The following is a 20,810-nucleotide window of genomic DNA, read 5'->3' as shown; positions in this document are numbered from 1 at the left end:
ATTTCCACCTTTTGTCTATTCCATTTGCACAACAGCATGTGAAATTTATTGTCAATCAGTGTTGCTTCCTAAGTGGACAGTTTGATTTCACAGAAGTGTGATTGACTTGGAGTTACATTGTGTTGTTTAAGTGTTCCCTTTATTTTTTTGAGCAGTGTATTACGAATTTGTTGCGCTTAAGATCCTGCCGTGCATCTTTAAATTATTTCTCTCCTCCAGAGTTGAGTTCTTATCTTTTAGCTTCTCTTCAGATTCACTCGATGCCTTCCTCTTCTCTTCAAGTCTGTCGTTGTCTTCTAGTTTCTGGCAGCCTGTCGATCTCATTTAGTTCTTCTTCCATCTTCATCTCTGAGGGAGAGCAATGAGAATCTTTAGATTTTTATTGATCGCTGACATTGTGATGGTCATCTTCATATTGTGATGACCATCTTCATGTTGTAAAAATGATTAACCTGACACTATGATGTAAAACAGAAAGGTTTTCTTGATCCTCCATTATCCAAGATGGAAAACCATGAATAATAATAACAAAACAGAATGCATTAGTTATTATCATTATGAAATGATCATCTGTCACATTATCCAATCAAATGGCATAAGTAATGGCACGTTTTTTGGGAATTTCAGGAAATGAACTTTAACTGCAACAAAATCTGGTTTAGGGCCACCAAAAGGCTAGATCTCTGCAGCTCACTGGAATTCAGACAGGCAAACCTCAGGTTACTGGCCCACCTCTCTTATCTTAAGACTACCACAACCTTTATGCATTTGTTTTCTTGTAAAGAATTAAATGAAGGCCTCATGTTCTATCATTTGAAAGCACCCTCCACTCTAATTTCCTCTCTTCCACTCCTTCTCATCTCCTTTCTCTCCATATCTTATTTCCAAACTCATCCCATCTGCCCAGATTCCCAAAACATCTGGTTGCTTTGGGCATGCTCCAGATGAGAAGCATCCAGAACCCTGAAGTGGAAAGAGTGAAAAGAGAGGGGGAGAAAAGAAAGAGAGGAGGAAAGACAAGGGAGTGGGATATGAGAGAGGAAAACACAACGGAGAAAGACGACTGAGAAAGACAATATTGATATCTTAAAAAGTGCTAGACGTAGAGAAAGAAGGATATATATATATATATATATATATATATATATATATATATATATATATAGAGAGAGAGAGAGAGAGAGAGAGAGAGAGAGAGAGAGAGAGAGAGAGAGAGAGAGAGAGAGAGAGAGAGAGAGAGAGACAGAATAGGGGTATCCTGGCAACTATCCAGGCCTCAGCCCAAAGCCAGGTCCTGCTGCCGCTTCTTGTCTGTCCAGAACATGGTGCTGTTCCCACTCTGCAAACTGCTCTCAGGTCAGTCCAACTTATCCATCAAGGCACCTTCACTTCTTATTTTCCTCTCTCTCTCTCTCTCTCTCTCTCTCTCTCTATCTCCTTATTTCTCTCTATACCTCACTTTCCTCTCTCTGTGAATCCTCACATCGCAGGCAATTGGTAAACAGGTCATGGTTTTTCCAATTGCGAAATGGAGGAGAGTGAGAGATGTTTTTTTGGTTCATGTTTTAACCTCATACTGTTCTATCCGAAGCAATCAACCTGTGCAGTAGGCATGAAACAGAAGAAAACGCAAAACAGAGTGAAACAGGACACCCAAAAATAAACACTTGTTTCCATTTTCTATTGCAAAAGTTTTTCTACTGTGTCCCCTAATGAACACAATCCTGGTGTCCTGATTTGACATTTTGGATCTAACACAGTTTGTTTCTTAGATAAGATCTTGGTAGCTCACTGACTACAAGACTTTCAGGACACGATGGTAGGCCTACATGAAGCAGGCTAATTTAGAAAGTTGACTTGGGTGACACAGCCTACAAGTTCTGTAATGATACCGAGAGAGACTTTCACTACTAAAAGAATTGCAAGGTGTCACACTTCCGAAGTGTAAGTGCATTCTTCTCATTCCCAACCTGGAATGTAACATTTCTTCCCTCATCGATGCTTCATTTTCAGAGCCACTGAGACATTTGTAAGCTGTGTACATAAAGGCCCAATGCAGCTGTTTTTATCTCAATATCAAATCATTTCTGGGTAACAATTAAGTACCTTAATGTGATTGTCTTCAATTAAAATTCTTTTAAAAAATAAGAAAAATGGCTTTTCAGCAAAGAGAAAAGAGCAATTTCTTAAACAAGAATTTTGCTAGGACTGTCTGAGAGTGTTCTGAGCAGGGAGGGGAAAACTGAAATCTAGCTGTTATTGGCAGAGAGTTTTGGAACTATCTTCTATCTTCTTCTACGAGCTTCTACATCTGCATTGCTTGCTGTTTGGGGTTTTAGGCTGGGTTTCTGTATAGCACTTTGTGACATCGGCTGATGTAAAAGGGGCTTTATGAATACATTTGATTGATTGATTGATTATTGGTCTATTAACTAATTTACTGCCTGGTGACATCACCAGGCAGGCCAAACTCCATTGCACCAAAACAGGCTGCATTTTCAGGCGGCCTTTTCAAACAACTGTTACACTAAAAGGGCATTATCATAATTTTCACAACTTCACAGTATTATTCCAACCTCATAGTGTGGGAATATATATAAAACACATTTTTGACTGCACTGGGCCTGTAGCCCTTTCCTGCAGTGAAATTACCAAATCGCGATCTAGTGGCCTCATGGGTGGAATGTTATTAATATTGTTCATAATTTCATAATTAATCAACATTATTTCAAAAACCTGCTTAAAATCTGGTGTTTCTATATAAAATGTTTTTGTTATATTTCAGTCTTCTGTGATCTATATACAGGCTGAAGTTGGAAGTTTACATACACCTTAGCCAAATACATTTAAACTCAGTTTTTCACAATTCCTGACATTTAATCCAAGTAAAAATTCCCTGTTTTAGGTCAGTTAGGATCACCACTTTATTTTAAGAATGTGAAATGTCAGAATAATAGTAGAGATAATGATTTATTTCAGCTTTTATTTCTTTTATCACATTCCCAGTGTGTCAGAAGTTTACATACACTCAATTAGTATTTGGTAGCATTGCCTTTAAATTGTTTAACTTGGGTCAAACATTTTGGGTAGCCTTCTACAAGCTTCCCACAATAAGTTGGTTGAATTTTGGCCCATTCCTCCTGACAGAGCTGGTGTAACGGAGTCAGGTTTGTAGTCCTCCTTGCTCGCACATGCTTTTTCAGTTCTGGCCACACATTTTCTATAGGATTGAGGTCAGGGCTTTGTGATGGCCACTCCAATACCTTGACTTTGTTGTCCTTAAGCCATTTTGCCACAACTTTGGAAGTATGCTTGGGGTCAATGTCCATTTGGAAGACCCTTTTGTGACCAAGCTTTAACTTCCTGACCGATGTCTTGAGATGTTGCTTCAATATATCCACAGAATTTTCCTTGCTAATGATGCCATCTATTTTGTGAAGTGCACCAGTCCCTCCTGCAGCAAAGCACCCCCACAACATGATGCTGCCACCCCTTGTCACGTTCCTGACCTGTTTTCTCTTGTTTTGTATGTGTTTATTGGTCAGGGCGTGAGTTTTGGGTGGGCAGTCTATGTTTTCTGTTTCTATGTTGGTTTTGGGTTGCCTGGTATGGCTCTCAATCAGAGGCAGGTGTTTGACGTTTCCTCTGATTGAGAGTCATATTAAGGTAGGTTGTTCTCACTGTTTGTTGGTGGGTGGTTGTCTCCTGTGTCTGTATGTATGTTCGTGCCACACGGGACTGTAGCGTTGGTTTGTAGTCTGTACCTGTTTCGTGCGTTCTTCGTTATATGTAAGTTCACATGTTTTAGGTCAGTCTACGTCGTTTTGTTGTTTTGTATTTTTTCAAGTGTTCTTCGTGTGTTTAGTTTCGTTTTGTAAATAAATTCATTATGTCATCCTACCTCGCTGCAAATTGGTCTTCCGATCCCTCTCTCCTCTCCTCGTCCGAGGAGGAATTAGAGTTCCGTTACAGAACCACCCACCAAATTACCAGGATCAAGCAGCGGGGAGAAGGGCAGCGACAGCAACCGCAGAGATCCCAGGATTCATGGACATGGGAGGAGATCCTGGACGGCAAAGGACCCTGGGCTCAGCCAGGGGAATATCGCCGTCCCAAGGCGGAGCTGGAGGCAGCGAAGGCAGAGAGGCGCTGGTATGAGGAGGCAGCGCGGCGACGCGGTTGGGAGCCCGAGAGTCAGACCCAAAAATTTCTTGGGGGGGGGCACACGAGGAGTGTGGCAAAGCCGGGTAGGATACCTGAGCCAACTCCCCGTGCTTACCGTGGAGTGAGAGGGCGTCGTACTGGTCAGACACCGTGTTATGCGGTAAAGCGCACGGTGTCCCCAGTACGCGTGCTTAGCCCAGTGCGGGCTATTCCACCTCGCCGCACTGGTAGGGCTAAGTTGGGCATCGAGCCGGATGTCATGAAGCCGGCCCAACGCATCTGGCCACCAGTGCGTCTCCTCGGGCCGGCATACATGGCACCAGCCTTACAGATGGTGTCCCCGGTTCGCCAGCATAGCCCAGTGCGGGCTATTCCACCTCGCCGCACTGGCAGGGCTACGGGCACCATTCAACCTGGTAGGGTTGGGCAGGCTCGGTGCTCAAGAGCACGTGTCCTCCTTCACGGTCCGGTATACCCGGTGCCACCTCCAAGTACCAGTCCTCCGGTGGCAGCCCCCCGCACCAGGCTGTCTCTCCAGGTTCTCTCTCCAGCTGCTCCCACCTGTCCAGCGCTGTCAGAGCTTTCCTCCTCTCCAGCGCAGCCAGTGCCTATACCACGCACCAGGCTGTCTCTCAGTCTCCTCCCTACAGGTCTGCCAGTCTGCCCAGCGGCGCCTGAACTGCCCGTCTGCCCAACGCCGCATGAACTGCTCGTCTGGACTGAGCCGTCGTCCAGCCAGGACCAGCCAGAGCCGTCCAGCCAGGACCAGCCAGAGCCGTCCAGCCAGGACCAGCCAGAGCCGTCCAGCCAGGACCAGCCAGAGCCGTCCAGCCAGGACCAGCCAGAGCCGTCCAGCCAGGACCTGCCAGAGCCGTCCAGCCAGGACCTACCAGAGCCGTCCAGCCAGGACCTGCCAGAGCCGTCCAGCCAGGACCTGCCAGGACCTGCCAGAGCCGTCCAGCCAGGACCTGCCAGAGCCGTCCAGCCAGGACCTGCCAGAGCCGTCCAGCCAGGACCTGCCAGAGCCGTCCAGCCAGGACCTGCCAGAGCCGTCCAGCCAGGACCTGCCAGAGTCCCTCAGCCCGGAGCTGCCGTCCCTCAGCCCGGAGCTGCCGTCCCTCAGCCCGGAGCTGCCCCTTATCCCGGTGCTGGCCCTTATCCCGGTGCTGCCCCTTCATTTAGGTGGGTTTAGTTGGAGGGTGGTCATTGGGAGGGGGATACAGAAGCGGGGAGTGACTATGGTGGTGTGGGGACAGCGTCCGGAGCCTGAGCCACCACCGTGGTCAGATGCCCACCCAGACCCTCCCCTAGACTTTGTGCTGGTGCGCCCGGCGTTCGCACCTTAAGGGGGGGGTTATGTCACGTTCCTGACCTGTTTTCTCTTGTTTTGTATGTGTTTATTGGTCAGGGCGTGAGTTTTGGGTGGGCAGTCTATGTTTTCTGTTTCTATGTTGGTTTTGGGTTGCCTGGTATGGCTCTCAATCAGAGGCAGGTGTTTGACGTTTCCTCTGATTGAGAGTCATATTAAGGTAGGTTGTTCTCACTGTTTGTTGGTGGGTGGTTGTCTCCTGTGTCTGTATGTATGTTCGTGCCACACGGGACTGTAGCGTTGGTTTGTAGTCTGTACCTGTTTCGTGCGTTCTTCGTTATATGTAAGTTCACATGTTTTAGGTCAGTCTACGTCGTTTTGTTGTTTTGTATTTTTTCAAGTGTTCTTCGTGTGTTTAGTTTCGTTTTGTAAATAAATTCATTATGTCATCCTACCTCGCTGCAAATTGGTCTTCCGATCCCTCTCTCCTCTCCTCGTCCGAGGAGGAGGAGGAATTAGAGTTCCGTTACACCCCTGTGCTTCACGGTTGGGATGGTGTTCTTCGGCTTGCAAGCCTCCCCCTTTTTCTTCCGAGCATAACAATGGTCATTATGGCCAAACAGTTCTATTTTTGTTTCATCAGACCAGAGGACATTTCTCCAAAAGTTAAGATCTTTGTCCCCATGTGCAGTTGCAAACCGTAGTCTGGCTTTTTTATGGCAGTTTTGGAGCAGTGGCTTCTTCCTTGCTGAGCGGCCTTTCAGGTTATGCCGATATAGGACCTGTTTTACTGTGGATATAGATACTTTTGAATCTGTTTCCTCCAGCATCTTCACAAGGTCCTTTGCTGTTGTTCTGGGATTGATTTACACTTCTCACACCAAAGTACGTTCATTTCTAAGAGAACGAATCTCCTTCCTGAGCGGTATGACGGCTGCGTGGTCCCATGGTGTTTATACTTGCGTACATTCACTACAGATGAGGTGTTTGGAAATTGCTCCCAAGGATGAACCAGACTTCTGGAGGTCTACATTTTTTTTCTGAGGTCTTGGCTGATTTCTTGTGATTTTCCCATGATGTCAAGCAAAGAGGCATTGAGTTTGAAGGTAGGCCTTGAAATACATTCACAGGTAAACCTCCAATTGACTCAAATGATGTCAATTAGCCTATCAGAAGCTTCTAAAGCCATGACATCCTTTTTTTGGAATTTTCCAAGCTGTTAAAAGGCACAGTCAACTTAATGTATGTAAACTTCTGACCCACTGGAATTGTGATACAGTGAATTATAAGTGAAATAATCTGTCTGGAAACAATTGTTGGAAAAATTACTTGTGTCATGTACAAAGTAGATGTCTTAACCGACTTGCCAAAACTATCGTTTGTTAACAAGACATTTGTGGAGTGGTTGAAAAACGAGTTTTATGACTCCAACCTAAGTATATGTAAACTTCCGACTTCAACTGTAAAGTACAATGTATAAAAATGGAATACATTTCAACTCTATATCTGACACGGTATAGGTGTTTTCTTTTTTTTAAGCCTATAACCATGTGTGTGAAGTGTATACTTTTTTTTCAAAATAGATTTGTTTAAGACTACCAAGAAACACTCTGTTTGACCCTGATTTAGCCCACTGCAGTAAATAAGATAGGAATGTATGCTCTCACTCTTCGAATCAAAAGGGCCACAGATCCATTACTGTATATTCTAGGCTGATGGAACCAGTGTGGTAAGTTTGTGTGTGTGTGTGTGTGTGTGTGTGTGTGTGTGTGTGTGTGTGTGTGTGTGTGTGTGTGTGTGTGTGTGTGTGTGTGTGTGTGTGTGTGTGTGTGTGTGTGTGTGTGTGTGTGTGTGTGTGTGTGTGTGTGTGTGTGTGTGCGCACCAGCCCCAGGTCAGTTAACCAGTAGGCTATGTTGTGTTTTATCCAACAGGGTCAGTCAGAGTGACCAAGAAGCAGCTGGTCCTGTACTGTCTGCTCCTATCTCTGCTCGTTTGTGAGTGTTACATCAGTATTTGTTCTCTCGTCACATTCTGTGCCCAGGAAGTGGAGAACGCTTTTGTTTTTGTCAGGGTACCTTTCGTGCTGTGACCTCATTTGCCCTGACTGGTGTCTAAAAGTAGTTCCCTTCATTTCAGACATTTTCAGCAGTCTGCTAAGAAAATATGATACTGACAAACAATTCGGTGACACGTCTTTCCAAACATTCTGTGGTAATATGGACAGATGAAGATAATTAAGACCAACTCAGTACATTATAAACTTCATTAGAAAAGTGCACTGCTCTTATTGCTTCACATTGTAATAGAACCACTCACACTAAATATTTGATTTGTTCCTATCGTATAGTTGATGTGTTTCTATGTAATTAATCTGTAAAAGTGAATAAATTGCACGTTATGAACATGGTTGACAAATTCTTGACTTTTTTTCTCCTCAGACTTTTTAAGATGGAGGAGAGCAGTGCTCAAGGTGGACACGCACCCTCTTCCTCTTTCTCTAGATGCAGAATCAGGAAGTGAAGTCAGAGACATAGGGGTGGGCAGTGTGGAGGAACAGCAACAGCGCCTCCCCCTGGAGACATCCTGGGGCGCTCCTCTGGTGTGGGGCGACTCTGACGGCTCAGCGTGGCGGAGGGCCGAGTTTGCCCACCGCAGCGTCCGCACAGGCCTGTTGACGCTCGCCGTGGGGCCCTACAGCCACTTCCTGCGCCGCTTCCTCTCCTCGGCCGAGCTCTACTTCCTGCCCGGTAACACCGTGGTCTACTACGTTCTTACAGACAGCCCTCGCGCCCTGGATCCCCCGACCCCGCTGGGCCCCGGCAGAGAGCTGAGGGTGGTCCCTGTGGCCGAAATGCCCGGCTGGGAGCGTCTAGCCCAGGGCCGCATGGCCCTGCTGGCGGCCGCCATTAAAGAGCCGGTCAGGCACGAGGTGGAGTACGTCTTCTGCATGGACGTGGACCAGGAGCTGGTGGCCCCGGTGGGAGCTGAGATCCTGGGGGAGCTGGTGGCCGCACTGCACCCGGAACTCTACGGCATGCCCCGCCACACCTTCCCGTATGAGCGCGAGCCCACCTCGCTGGCCCAAGTGGAGGAGGACGAGGGCGACTACTACTACACGTCGGAGCTGTACGGGGGTCTGTGCGCCGAGGTGTACGCCATGGCCCGGGCCTGCTCCCAGCTCATCCTCCAGGACCAGGAAAAGGGTCTGAGGGCTCGCGGACTGGAGGAGAGCTACCTCAACCGCTACCTGATCAACCGCAGGCCCACTTGTGTCCTCTCGCCCGAGTACAGCTGGTGGGACTCAGCCCTGGCCGCCGACGTGCCCACAAGGAGGGTGGTGTCCCTGGGGAGGCAGTGTGACTCCCTGGAGCCACAAAAGAGACAGGAGCAGGACTGCTGAGAGGGTTATTTCTTTGCTTTGTCTTAGAATTATAACAACTATAAAATGTAGATACATTCCAAAAGCAATTTTAAGGCAAATACAAGGATCCCTTGGAATCTTTTGATGTGTCAGTAATTAAACTAATGGCAGCAGACCCATTGGAGTAAATACTGTGTGTGTGTGTGTGTGTGTGTGTGTGTGTGTGTGTGTGTGTGTGTGTGTGTGTGTGTGTGTGTGTGTGTGTGTGTGTGTGTGTGTGTGTGTGTGTGTGTGTTTGTCTGCAGCCTATCTCTTCTGCACCAGACAAAAAATGAATTAACCTGTCTCTTTAGACACAGGCCTATACCATTAATGTCAGCTTGTAGATACGACTCCAAAGGCTTTTGTGGTTTCCAATAAGAGTCAACATTGTAAGTGCCCACTTTCACTGCACTGGCCAATCATTAACTGGTGGAGCTGCCGTTTCAAGGTCTTTAAATACACAGCAGTGGGATGCTGCTTCCCCACGTGCCATATTGGCCTTTGCGTTCAGGGCTGTGTGTGTGCAGAACTAGAGGACGCTAGGCAAAGTGTTCCCATTGTCAATGTAATAAGTATCCTCTTTCTTATACTGCTTACGAAAATGTTTGTTCCCCAACCGGTCTTTTACAGCACATTCGGTGCTGGGTGAAATAGAATATGCACTCGGCATATCAATATAGTGACAGGTGCTTGGGAAGAAGCATGAGAGTACTGAAAATGACACAAAAAGACCAGCTATAACTCACCAACTTGTTAAACACACAAATGTTTCAATATCTTCCTCAGGTGAAGAGAAGCTTAGCGATATCCTTCTCCTAAGACACTCATTCTTAGTTTTATGGATTTAATACAATTTTACTTTTTTAGGTTCTCTAACATGTTCTGGCATTACTCTCTCTCTCTGTTTCTCTCTTGCTCTCTCTCTCTCCTCCCATTCTTGCATGCTACTACTCTTCAATGGGAAGGCTAACACGGGCAGATGGCTTTTTCCCACTGCCAAAAGTAGCTGTCTCCAGGGCCAAATCGCCACGTGTAGTCATTCTTCAGTTTTTACTGTCTCACAGTCCCAGTGAACTCTTAACTGTCTTGGTCACGCTTCCACAGTAACACTTCCTTTTGATAGAACACATCTGTAGAGGTTCAAACTATGCAAAATATTTATATTTTGATATTTATGATATTTATGTCATTTGCATAGCTGTTGGCTTAAAGGGCAACTTCGCCACTTTTCAACCTCATATTCATTATCTCCAGCACCAAACCAGTGTCTACATATGTGAAAACTTTGCATTTCTACATTTTGTAGAAAGAAGATATCATCTTAAAAAGTTCTACCCAATGACATCATCAAAAGTTTAAAAAAAAAATGTACAACTGATTTTCAAACACTATGAGATTGTGATGTGGGCAGCAAGAAGATACGCTCTCTGGCTAGAAAATTGTTCCAGGTTTGGAAAATCACAGTTTTTCTTACTTTTAATCCTACCATGTGAAGTCACAGAGAAGCATTTTTTTAGGCCCTTTCTTCTAATATTTTTAACCACAGATCATAGAAACGCACTGTTTTCACATGTATGTAGACATTGCTTTGGTGCTGGAGATAATGAATATGAGGTTGAAAAGTGGCGGAGTTGCCCTTTAATTGTCATAAATATGCATCCTCATCTTTAGTGCAAGTCAACAGAAAAGCAAGCTCAAACTTCAAACGAACCACTACGGTTCATCTTTATACACCGATATTAACTTTAAACACTGATAAAAGGAATAAGTGACTTACGCATGCTACTTGAAGAATGCTAACAGAGGTCTTACCACTCCTTTTGAACTCAATCATTTTAAGCTGTTGCTTAGTAAACAAACCACCAAATGTAGGATCACTGACTCTCTGGGTCCATAGCAGACTTTAATGTGTTTCAATAAGAGTTCAACATTGAATTTTTTTACCTTTATTTAACTAGGCAAGTCACTTAAATCTTTTACTGCAGTGGGCTAAATCAGGGTCACACAGAGTGTTTATTGGTATTCTTAAACAAATCTACTTTGAAACAAAAGAATACACACATGGTTATGGGCTGAAAAAAAGAAGACACCTGTACCATGTCAGATATATATGGTTGAAATGTATTCAATTTTGAGTTTGCATCCCAATATTACATTTTATATATAGTACCAGTCAAAAGTTTGGACACACCTACTCATTCATTTATTTTGACTGTTTTCTACATTATAGAATAATAGTGAAGGTATAAAAACTATGAAATAACACATGTGGAATCATGTAGTAACCAAGGAAGTATTAATCAAATGAAAATATATTTTATATTTGAGATTCTTCAAAGTAGCCAGCCTTTCCCTTGATGACAGCTTTTCACACTCATGGCATTCTCTCAACCAGCTTCAACTGGAATGCTTTTTGAAGGAGTTCTCACATATGCTGAGCACTTGTTGGCTGCTTTTCCTTCAATCTGTGGTCCAACTCATCCCAAACCATCTCAATTGGGTTTAGGTCAGATTATGACCTGGCCAAGAGTCTGAACACTCTGGAGGGCCACAATTTTAGAATAAGCCAGAATTAGTGTTTCACTTAAACTTTTCTGGGGTGCGGCTTATCAAGTGGATTTCTTACAAATGCTATTTCGAACTCAAATTTAGATTTGTGATAAAAAAATCTATATCCTACAATTGACCTCAATTCTGGGGCATAACACATTCATTAACAGGGCCTCTGAGTATTGGCAAAGGAGAAAGAGCATCTTTATCTCTTTGTGTACTGATTAGAGGCTTTAGGGGCAGTCCAGTGAGCATGTGCTGTTGATTATCACCGATGTGGGAGCCTGTCCAAATAGCACGCTGATTAATGATTGACTTTTCTTGACGTTCAAAATAGATTCAGAGGTGGGAGGAGAGTCTGAGTGCCAGACAGGCAGAGCGTGTATTGCAAAATGAATGGAAATTATAAGAAGTGAGTTCTTGTACAATGTGCATATGGATATAGGCCAGAACCTGTGTATCTCTGTGATTTACATTTCCCCGCTGTCGAGAATCCCTGTGCTGAATCTTACCTACGGCTATTCACAATGCAATGTGATATAAGCCTAATGAATCCAAAGAAGCCATTTTGGAATAAAAGCTGACACTTAAGGCTTTACAGTGCCTTCAGAAAGTATTCACACCCCTTTGACTTTGTCCACATTTTGTTGTGTTACAGCCTGAATTTAAAATGGATTCAAATGAAATGCTGTTTCACTTGCCTACACACAATACCCCATAATGTCAAAGTGGAATTTTGTTTTTAGACATTTTTACAAATGAATGAAAAATTAAAAGCTGAAATGTCTTGAGTCAGTATTCAACCCCTTTGTTATGGGAAACTTAAATAAGTTCAGGAGTAAAAATGTGCTTAACAAGTCACAAAATAACTTGCGTGGACTCTGTGTGGAACAATAGTGTTTAACATGATTTTTGAATGACTACCTCATCCCTGTACAATTATCTGAAAGGTCCCTCAATCGAGCAGTGAATTTCAAACACAGATTCAACCACAAAGACCAGGGAGGCATTCCAATGCCTCACAAATAAGGGCACCTATTGGTTGATGGGTAAAAAGTAAAGCAGATATTGAATATCCCTTTGAGCATGGTGAAGTTAGTAATTACACTTTCGAAGGTGTATCAATAAACCCAGCGACTACACAGATACAGGTGTCCTTCCTAAATCAGTTACCGAAGAGGAAGGAAACCACTCAAGGATTTCACTATGAGGCCAATGGTGACTTTAAAACAGTTATAGAGTTTAATGGCTGTGAGAGTAGAAAACTGTGGATGGATCAATACCATTCTACTTACTCCAGAATACTAACCTACATGACAGAGTGAAAAGAAGAAAGCCTGTACAGAATAACAAATATTCCAAAACATGCATTCTGTTCGCAATAAGGCACTGAATTAAAATTGCAAAAAATGTGGCTCAGATATGAACTTTATGTCCTGAATACAATGCGTTATGTTTGGGGCAAATCCAACACAACACATCACCGAGTCCCACTCTTCATATTTTCAAGCATGGTGGTGGCTGCATCATGTATGGGTATGTTTGTCATCAGCAAGGACAATATCGTTTTTTGGGGGGATAAAAAGAAACTAATAGTGCTAAGCAAGGCCAAATTCAAGAGGGAAAACCTGGTTCAGTCTGCTTTCCAACAGACACTGGGAGACAAACTCACCTTTGAGCAGGACAATAACCTAAGGCCAAATATGCACTGGAGTTGCTAACCAAGACGACATTGAATATTCCTGAGTGGCCTAGTTAAAGGTTTGACTTAAATCGGCTTGAAAATCTATGGCAAGACTTGAAAATAGCTGTCTAGCAATGATCAACAACCAACTTGACAGAGCTTGAAGAATTATTTTACGAATAATTAGCAAATATTGTACAATTCAGGTGTGGAAAGCTCTTACATGCTGCCAATGTTGCAAAATAAAGTTACATATACATGTTATTCAATCATTGCACCCACACTGCTCGCGCGTGCCAACGAACGTCTGCGTTGCCAAGTGCTAAAATAGAAGTCAGTTCTATTTGTGATGCTGAACGCGGTGCAAGTCCTGCCTCACCCATCTCCTCTTCGGTTTATAGAAGCAGATAACCAATGAGGAGCTGGCACATGGGTATACCCACGTGTGTGTTTGAAAGATGAACTGAGGTCAGTCGGTCGTGGTAATACACCTTATTATGCGTCCGGTTTGAGCATGGTGTTACAGACTTACCCAGAAAGACTCACAGCTGTAATTGCTGCCAAAGGTGCTTTACAAAGTATTGACTCAGGGTGTGAATACTTATGTAAATTAGATATTATGTAAATTAGATTCAATAAAATGGCTACCCAGACTATTTGCAATGCCCCCCTCTTTTACACTGCTGCTACTCTCTGTTGTTATCATCTATGCTGTTATAAAAACAATGGCTGTTAAGTGAATTAGTCCAATCACATCCGTTGCGCTTTATGTGCCCAGCAGGGTGCCTGGCTTGAATAGAAGCACAGTCTTGAGGACCTCTTCTGTCACCCCACTCAGTACTGACAACCTCAAACAATGAGCACTTGTGTCAACAAAGAGGAGGCATGCTACAGAGGAAATGTCATCATATGAGATGATATGAATCTGTGAAGAAATCTCACTGTTATTATGCAGTAATTCCTGTAAGACGACAATGACAATATCTCATCAGGGTACGTTGATTGGTTTATCAAGGTCCGGATGACTGTTTCAGGTGTGTGTTTGTCTTAGAGAACGACAATATGTATTTTTTTAGGGCCGATACCGATTTTTTAGGGTCAAGGAGGCCGATGGCTGATATTTTTGGCAGATATTCAATATAATTACATTTGAAACTGTTGACGACAAAATCTATTCAGTGAAAATGGGTCCAACGTAATGTCATGATTTGTGATCAGTGATGCTTATGAAACAAGTATTTTTTGTAATTTTCCGTGATCGGGAAAATTTCATTTTTTGGGGCTGATCAGAACACATCTCTGCTAACAGAACAAAATTAGAAATGAGAAACAAATCAATTGGCTAGTTCAGCTATCTGTCAAGACACGTGTTGTATCTTGATCCTGCTGTTTTCGATTAGATAGAGCGAGGCGGTAACTCCTGTCCCTTTCAAATCTCTCATATCGCTTGCTGCCGTTTACTGCTAAAATGAGAACTCCTGTAGCTCAATGGTGATGAAATTTGTTACCAAGCCATAAATGTGGATAATATCTAACAAGGAGAGCGAGTGTAGGAAAAAAGATGAAACGACGTTGCATGTTGTGTCTGAATGACTAAAATCTGCTCATAGTTTGAGAAGTGAGAACGTAAATAAAATTGTATTAGTCGCGCACCCATACAAACGAAACAGGAACACGTGCTCTTTCCATGAGATAAACTGACCAGGTGAAAACTATGATCCCTTATTGATGTCACTTGTTAAATTAACTTCAATCATTGTAGATGAAGAGAGGAGACAAATTAACTAAGGATTTTTAAGCCATTCATGTGTGCCATTCAGAGGGTGAATGGGCAAGGCAAAATATTTAAGTGCCTTTGAACTGGGTATGTATGGAAGTAGGTGCCAGGCGCACCGGTTTGAGGCTATCAAGAACTGCAACTCTGCTCTGTTTTTCACACTCAACAGTTGTATCAAGAATGGGCCACCACCCAAAGCACATCCAGCCAACTAGACACAACTGTGGGAAGCAATGGAGTCAACGTGGGCCAGCATCCCTGTGGAATGCTTTTGAAACCTTGTAGAGTCCATGCCCGATGAATTGAGGCTGTTCTGAGGTGGGTGCAACTCAATATTAGGAAGGTGTTCTTAATGTTTTGTACACTCAGTGTATTTTGCAGATGTTATCGCAGGTGCAACAAAATGCTTGTTTCTAGCTCCAACAGTGCAGTAGTACCTAACAATACAAAACAATACACACAAATTTAAAGACAGGAATGAAGAAATATTTAGAACAAGCAAAGACAGAGTCCTGAATTGAAATACATCCATTATGTATATGAATAGAAAATGTGTATACAGCAGTAGTTATATAGGATGAGCCTTGACTAAAATACAGTTTATACATATGAAGTGGGTAAAACAGTATGTAAACATTATTAAAGTGACCAGTGTTCAATGACTATGTACAGTGCATTCGGAAAGTATTCAGACCTCTTGACTTTTCCCACATTTTGTTACGTTACAGCCTTATTCTAAAAAATATATATATATATATTATTTCATATTTATTTAACTAGGAAAATCAGTTAAGAACAAATTCTTATTTACAATGACCACCTACCCTGGACAAACCCTCCCCTAACCCTGACGACGCTGAGCCAATTGTGCGCCGCCCTATGGGACTCTCGATCACGGCCGGTTGTGACACAGCCCGGGATCGAACCAGCGTCTGAAGCGAAAACAGGTTTTTAGACATTTTAGCAAATTCATTCAAAAATATTAAACAGAAACACTTTATTTACATAAGTATTCAGACCCTTTGCTATGAAACTTGAAATTGAGCTCAGTTGCATCCTGTTTCCATTGATCATCCTTGAGATGTTTCTACAACTTCATTGGAGTCCACATGGGGTAAATTCAATTGATTGGACATGATTTGGAAAGGCACACACCTTTCAATATAAGGTCCCACAGTTGACAGTGCATGTCAGAAGAAAAACCAAGCCATGAGGTCGAAGGAATTGTCTGTGACAGGATTGTGTCAAGGCACAGATCCGGGGAAGGGTATCAAAGCATTTCTGCAGTATTGAAGGTCCCCAAGAACACAGTGGAATCCATCATTCTTAAATGGAAGAAGTTGGGAACCATTAAGTGTAACGATTTTCTTCTTCTGATGAGGAATATGAAATATCGGACCAAAACGCAGCGTGGTAAGTGTCCATGTTACTTTAATAGAACACGAAAATACAAAAATAACAAAGTAAAATAACAACGAAAATCGAAACAGTCCTGAATGGTTAAACAAACACAAACACAAAACAGGAAACAACCCACAAACACAGGTGGGAACAGGTTACCTAAGTATGGTTCTCAACGATTGACAGCTGCCTCTGATTGGGAACCATACTAGGCCAAACACAGAAATACTACACATAGAACAAAACATAGAATATAGAACATAGCATGCCCACCCCAACTCACGCCCTGACCAAACCAAAATAAAGACATAAAAAAGGAACTAAGGTCAGAACGTGACAGTACCCCCCCCCCCAAAGGTGCGGACTCCGGCCGCAAAACCTGAACCTATAGGGGAGGGTCTGGGTGGGCATTTCACCGTGGTGGCGGCTCTGGTGCGGGACGTAGACCCCACTCCACCTTAGTCCTGGCCCACTTATGTGGCGCCTCTGGAGTGGCGACCCACGCCGGCGACCCCGGACTGGGGACCCTTACAGCGGGCCCTGAATAGGAGGGAGACTCTTGCAGCGCCGGACAGGCGGGAGACTCTGGCAGCGCCGGACAGGCGGGAGACTCTGGCAGCGCCGGACAGGCGGGAGACTCTGGCAGCGCCGGACAGGCGGGAGACTCTGGCAGCGCCGGACAGGAGGGCGGCTCTGGCAGCTCCGGATAGGAGGGCGGCTCTGGCAGCTCCGGACTGACGGGCGGCTCTGGCAGCTCCGGACTGACGGGCGGCTCTGGCAGCTCCGGACTGGAGAGAGAACCTGGAGGGAGGAGACGGAGAGTCAGCCTGGTGCGTGGGGCTGCCACAGGACCCACCAGGCTGGGGAGACCTACAGGAGGCCTGGTGCGTGGAGGAGGCACCGGATGGACCGGGCTGTGAGGGAGCATTGGAGCTCTGGTGCGCAGCTTTGGCACCACTCCTCCAGGCTGGATGACCACTTTAGCCCGGACCCTCCAGAGTGCAGGCACAGGTTGAACCGGGCTGTGGGGGAGCACTGGAGATCTGGTGCATACCACTCGCACCTCTCCCTTAGGCTCAATGCCCACATTCGCCCGGCACGAGCAGAGCGCAGGCATAGGGCGCACTGCACCCTCCCAGCGCCCCGGAGACACAGCACGCAGAGCCGGCGCAGGATACCCTGGGCCGAAACGGCGTACCGGAGACCAAACACGCTGAGCCGGCACAATACGCCCTGGCTGGATGCCCACTCTCGCATGGCACTTGCGGGGGGCTGGCCTATAGCGCTCCGGGCTATGAGCGCGTACTGGCGACACCGTGCGCTTGACCGCATAACACGGTGCCTGACCAGTACTGCGCTTCTTCCGGTAAGCACGGGGAGTTGGCTCAGGACTATCGCCTGACTCCACCAATCTCCCCGTATGCCTCCCCCCAAAAAATTGGGGGGCTGCCTCTCGTGCCTGTTGCGCTGCCTTACCTCATATCGCCGCCGCTCAGCTTTAGCTGCCTCCAGTTCTTCTTTGGGGCGGCGATATTCCCCAGCCTGTGCCCAGGGTCCCTTGCCGTCCAATATCTCCTCCCATGTCCATTTCTCCAGATCGCGCTGCTCCTTGTTACCATGCTGCTTGGTCCGTTTGTGGTGGGTAGTTCTGTAACGATTTTCTTCTTCTTCTGATGAGGAATATGAAATATCGGACCAAAACGCAGCGTGGTAAGTGTCCATGTTACTTTAATAGAACACGAAAATACAAAAATAACAAAGTAAAATAACAACGAAAATCGAAACAGTCCTGAATGGTGAAACAAACACAAAACAGGAAACAACCCACAAACACAGGTGGGAACAGACTACCTAAGTATGGTTCTCAATCAGAGACAACGATTGACAGCTGCCTCTGATTGGGAACCATACTAGGCCAAACACAGAAATACAACACATAGAACAAAACATAGAATATAGAACATAGAATGCCCACCCCAACTCACGCCCTGACCAAACCAAAATAAAGACATAAAAAAGGAACTAAGGTCAGAACGTGACATTAAGACTCTACCTAGAGCTGGCCGCTCGGCCAAACTGAGCAATCGGGGGAGAAGGGCCTTGGTCAGGGAGGTGACCAAGTACCCGATGGTCAATCTGACAAAGCTCCAGAGTTCCTCTGTGGAGATGGTACAGTAGAACCTTCCAGAAGGACAACCATCTCTGCAGCACTCCACCAATCAGGCCTTTATGGTAGAGTGGTCAGACGGAAGCCACTCCTCAGTAAAAGGCACATGACTGCCCACTTGGAGTTTGCAAAAAGGCACCTAAAGACTCTCAGACCATGAGAAACAAGATGTTCTGGTCTGATGAAACCAAGATTGAACTCTTTGGCCTGAATGCCAAGTGTCACGTCTGGAGGAAACCTGGCATTTTTTAAATTTAAAAAAAATGTATTTAACCAGGTAAGCCAGTTGAGAACAAGTTCTCATTTACAACTGCGATCTAGCTTCATCCCTATTGTGAAGCATGGTGGTGGCAGCATCATGCTGTGGGGATGTTTTTCAGCGGCAGGGACTGAGAGACTAGTCAGGATCGAGGGAAAGCTGAATGGAGCAAAGTACCGAGAGATATTTGATGAAAACCTGCTCCAGAGCACTCAGGACCTCAGACTGGGGCAAATGTTCACCTTCCAACAGGACAATGACCCTAAGCACACAGCCAAGAGAACACAGGAGTGGCTTCGGGACAAGTCTCTGAATGTCCTTGAGTGGCTCAGCCAGAGCCTGGACTTGAACCCGATCGAACATCTCTGGAGAGACCTGAAAATAGCTGTGCAGCAACGCTCCCCATCCAACCTGACAGAGGTTGAGAGGATCTGCCGAGAAGAATGGGAGAAACTCCCCAAATACAGGTGTGCCAAGTTTGTAGCGTCATACCCAAGAAGACTCAAGGCTGTATTCGCTGCCAAAGGTGCTTCACCAAAGTATTGAGTAAAGGGTCTGAATACTTATGTAAATGTGATATTTCATGTGTAAACATTTCTAAAAAACCTTTTTCTTTGTTATTATGGGGTATTGTGTGTAGATTGATGAGGGGGAAAAAACTATTGAATCAACTTTAGATTAAGGTTGTAACGTAACAAAATGTGGAAAAATTCAAGGGGTCTGAATACTTTCCGAATGCACTGTACATAGGGCAGCAGTCTCGTAGGTGCAATGTAGAGTACAGGATGGTAGCCGGCTAGTAAAAGTGACTAAGTTCAGGGAGGGTACTGGGCGGAGGCCGGCAAGTGGTGACTATTTAACAGCCTGTAGGCCAGTAGATAGAAGCTGTTTTTCAGTCTCTCTGTCACAGTTTTGATGCACCTGTACTGTCTCCTCCTTCTGGATGGTAGCAGGGTGAACAGTCCATGGCTTGGGTGGCTGAGGTCCTTGATAATTTTCTTGGCCTTCCTGTGACACCGGGTGCTGTAGAGGTCCTGGAGGGAAGGCAGAGTGCCCCCGGTGATGTGTTGGACAGATCGCACCACCCTCTGGAGACCCCTGCAGTTGCGGACGGTGCTGTTGCAGTACCAGGCGGTGACACAGCCCGATAGGATGCCCTGAATGGTGCATCTGTAAAAGCCAAGTGAGGTTGAAGATGCGCTGTTGTGCCTTCTTCACCACACTGTCTGTTTGGGTGGACCATTTCAGGTTGTCAGTGATGTGCACACCGGGGAACTTGAAGCTTTTCACCCTCTATACTGCAGCCCCGTCCATGTGGATAGGGGCGTACTCTCTCTGCTGTCTCCTGAAGTCCACGATCAGCTCCTTCATTTTGTTGACATTGAGTGATAAGGTTATTTTCCTGGCACCACTCTGCCAGGGCCCTCACCTCCTCCATGTAGGCTGTCTCGTTGTTGTTGGTAATCAGGCCTACCACTGTTGTCATCTGGAAACTTGATAGTTGAGTTGGAGAAGTGCGTGGCCGCACAGTCAACACACACACACGCGCGCTGATCTACAGCTTTCTTTGTGCATAAACATGCAGAAAGATTCTTAGGTATCTAAACCTATTGCCAACCTTTATTTAGGAATTTTAAAACACTTATTTTCCTATTATGACAGTCATCTAATCCTATCAACCGTCAATTTAAGGATACGATTCTCGCTGGTCAGATCAGCACACCAGTAAATAGCTAACGTTACACCGCAAGTCAGATGTCTTGTTGCCAAAAATGGTGCTTGTTCAAAATGATAACTAGCTAACGTTAGCTAGCTACATTGGTTATTATCTCCTATCTGATATCTTAGCACCATGTTTATCTAGCCAGCTAGCTAGCATACTAGCTAATATAGCTAGCTAGCTAACACCACAGATGAAAGGGTTAGGTATTGTAATCTTTGCTAACAGGTCACATAGCTAGCTTGTGTATTGCATTTACGTCATGTGTGTGTGTTAAAGAACAGGCACGTCAACACAAGGCTTATTAATATTTGCAACAGGTGTTACATTTTGGTCACTGTGTCAATTCATCCATTTCTCAATACCGCACCTTTC

The 20,810-nt window shown here is 45.0% G+C and overlaps 1 protein-coding gene across 1 annotated transcript; it reads left to right on the top strand.

Annotated features, from left to right (window-relative positions):
* The first annotated feature begins 1,322 nt into the window (after positions 1–1,322).
* On the top strand, positions 1,323–8,874 carry LOC120021890 (globoside alpha-1,3-N-acetylgalactosaminyltransferase 1-like). Its single transcript, XM_038965733.1, has 2 exons — positions 1,323–1,356; positions 7,976–8,874. The coding sequence occupies exons 1-2, from the start codon at positions 1,323–1,325 to the stop codon at positions 8,872–8,874; spliced, it is 933 nt and encodes a 310-aa protein (XP_038821661.1).
* Positions 8,875–20,810: the final 11,936 nt, after the last annotated feature.

This window comes from Salvelinus namaycush, chromosome 2 (genome assembly GCF_016432855.1).
Source record: "Salvelinus namaycush isolate Seneca chromosome 2, SaNama_1.0, whole genome shotgun sequence".
In the NCBI taxonomy this organism is placed as follows: Eukaryota; Metazoa; Chordata; class Actinopteri; order Salmoniformes; family Salmonidae; genus Salvelinus; species Salvelinus namaycush.
Note: the sequence above shows the minus strand (reverse complement) of the source record. Positions and strands in the feature narration are given on the sequence as shown.

What these genes read in the sequence shown, in the direction of transcription:
- LOC120021890 (XM_038965733.1), top strand. Translation starts at nt 1,323, where the DNA reads ATGGTGCTGTTCCCACTCTGCAAACTGCTCTCAG. An exon ending in ACTCTGCAAACTGCTCTCAG is followed by an intron (nt 1,357 to 7,975) that starts GTCAGTCCAACT and finishes CTCTTTCTCTAG; the next exon opens with ATGCAGAATCAGGAAGTGAA.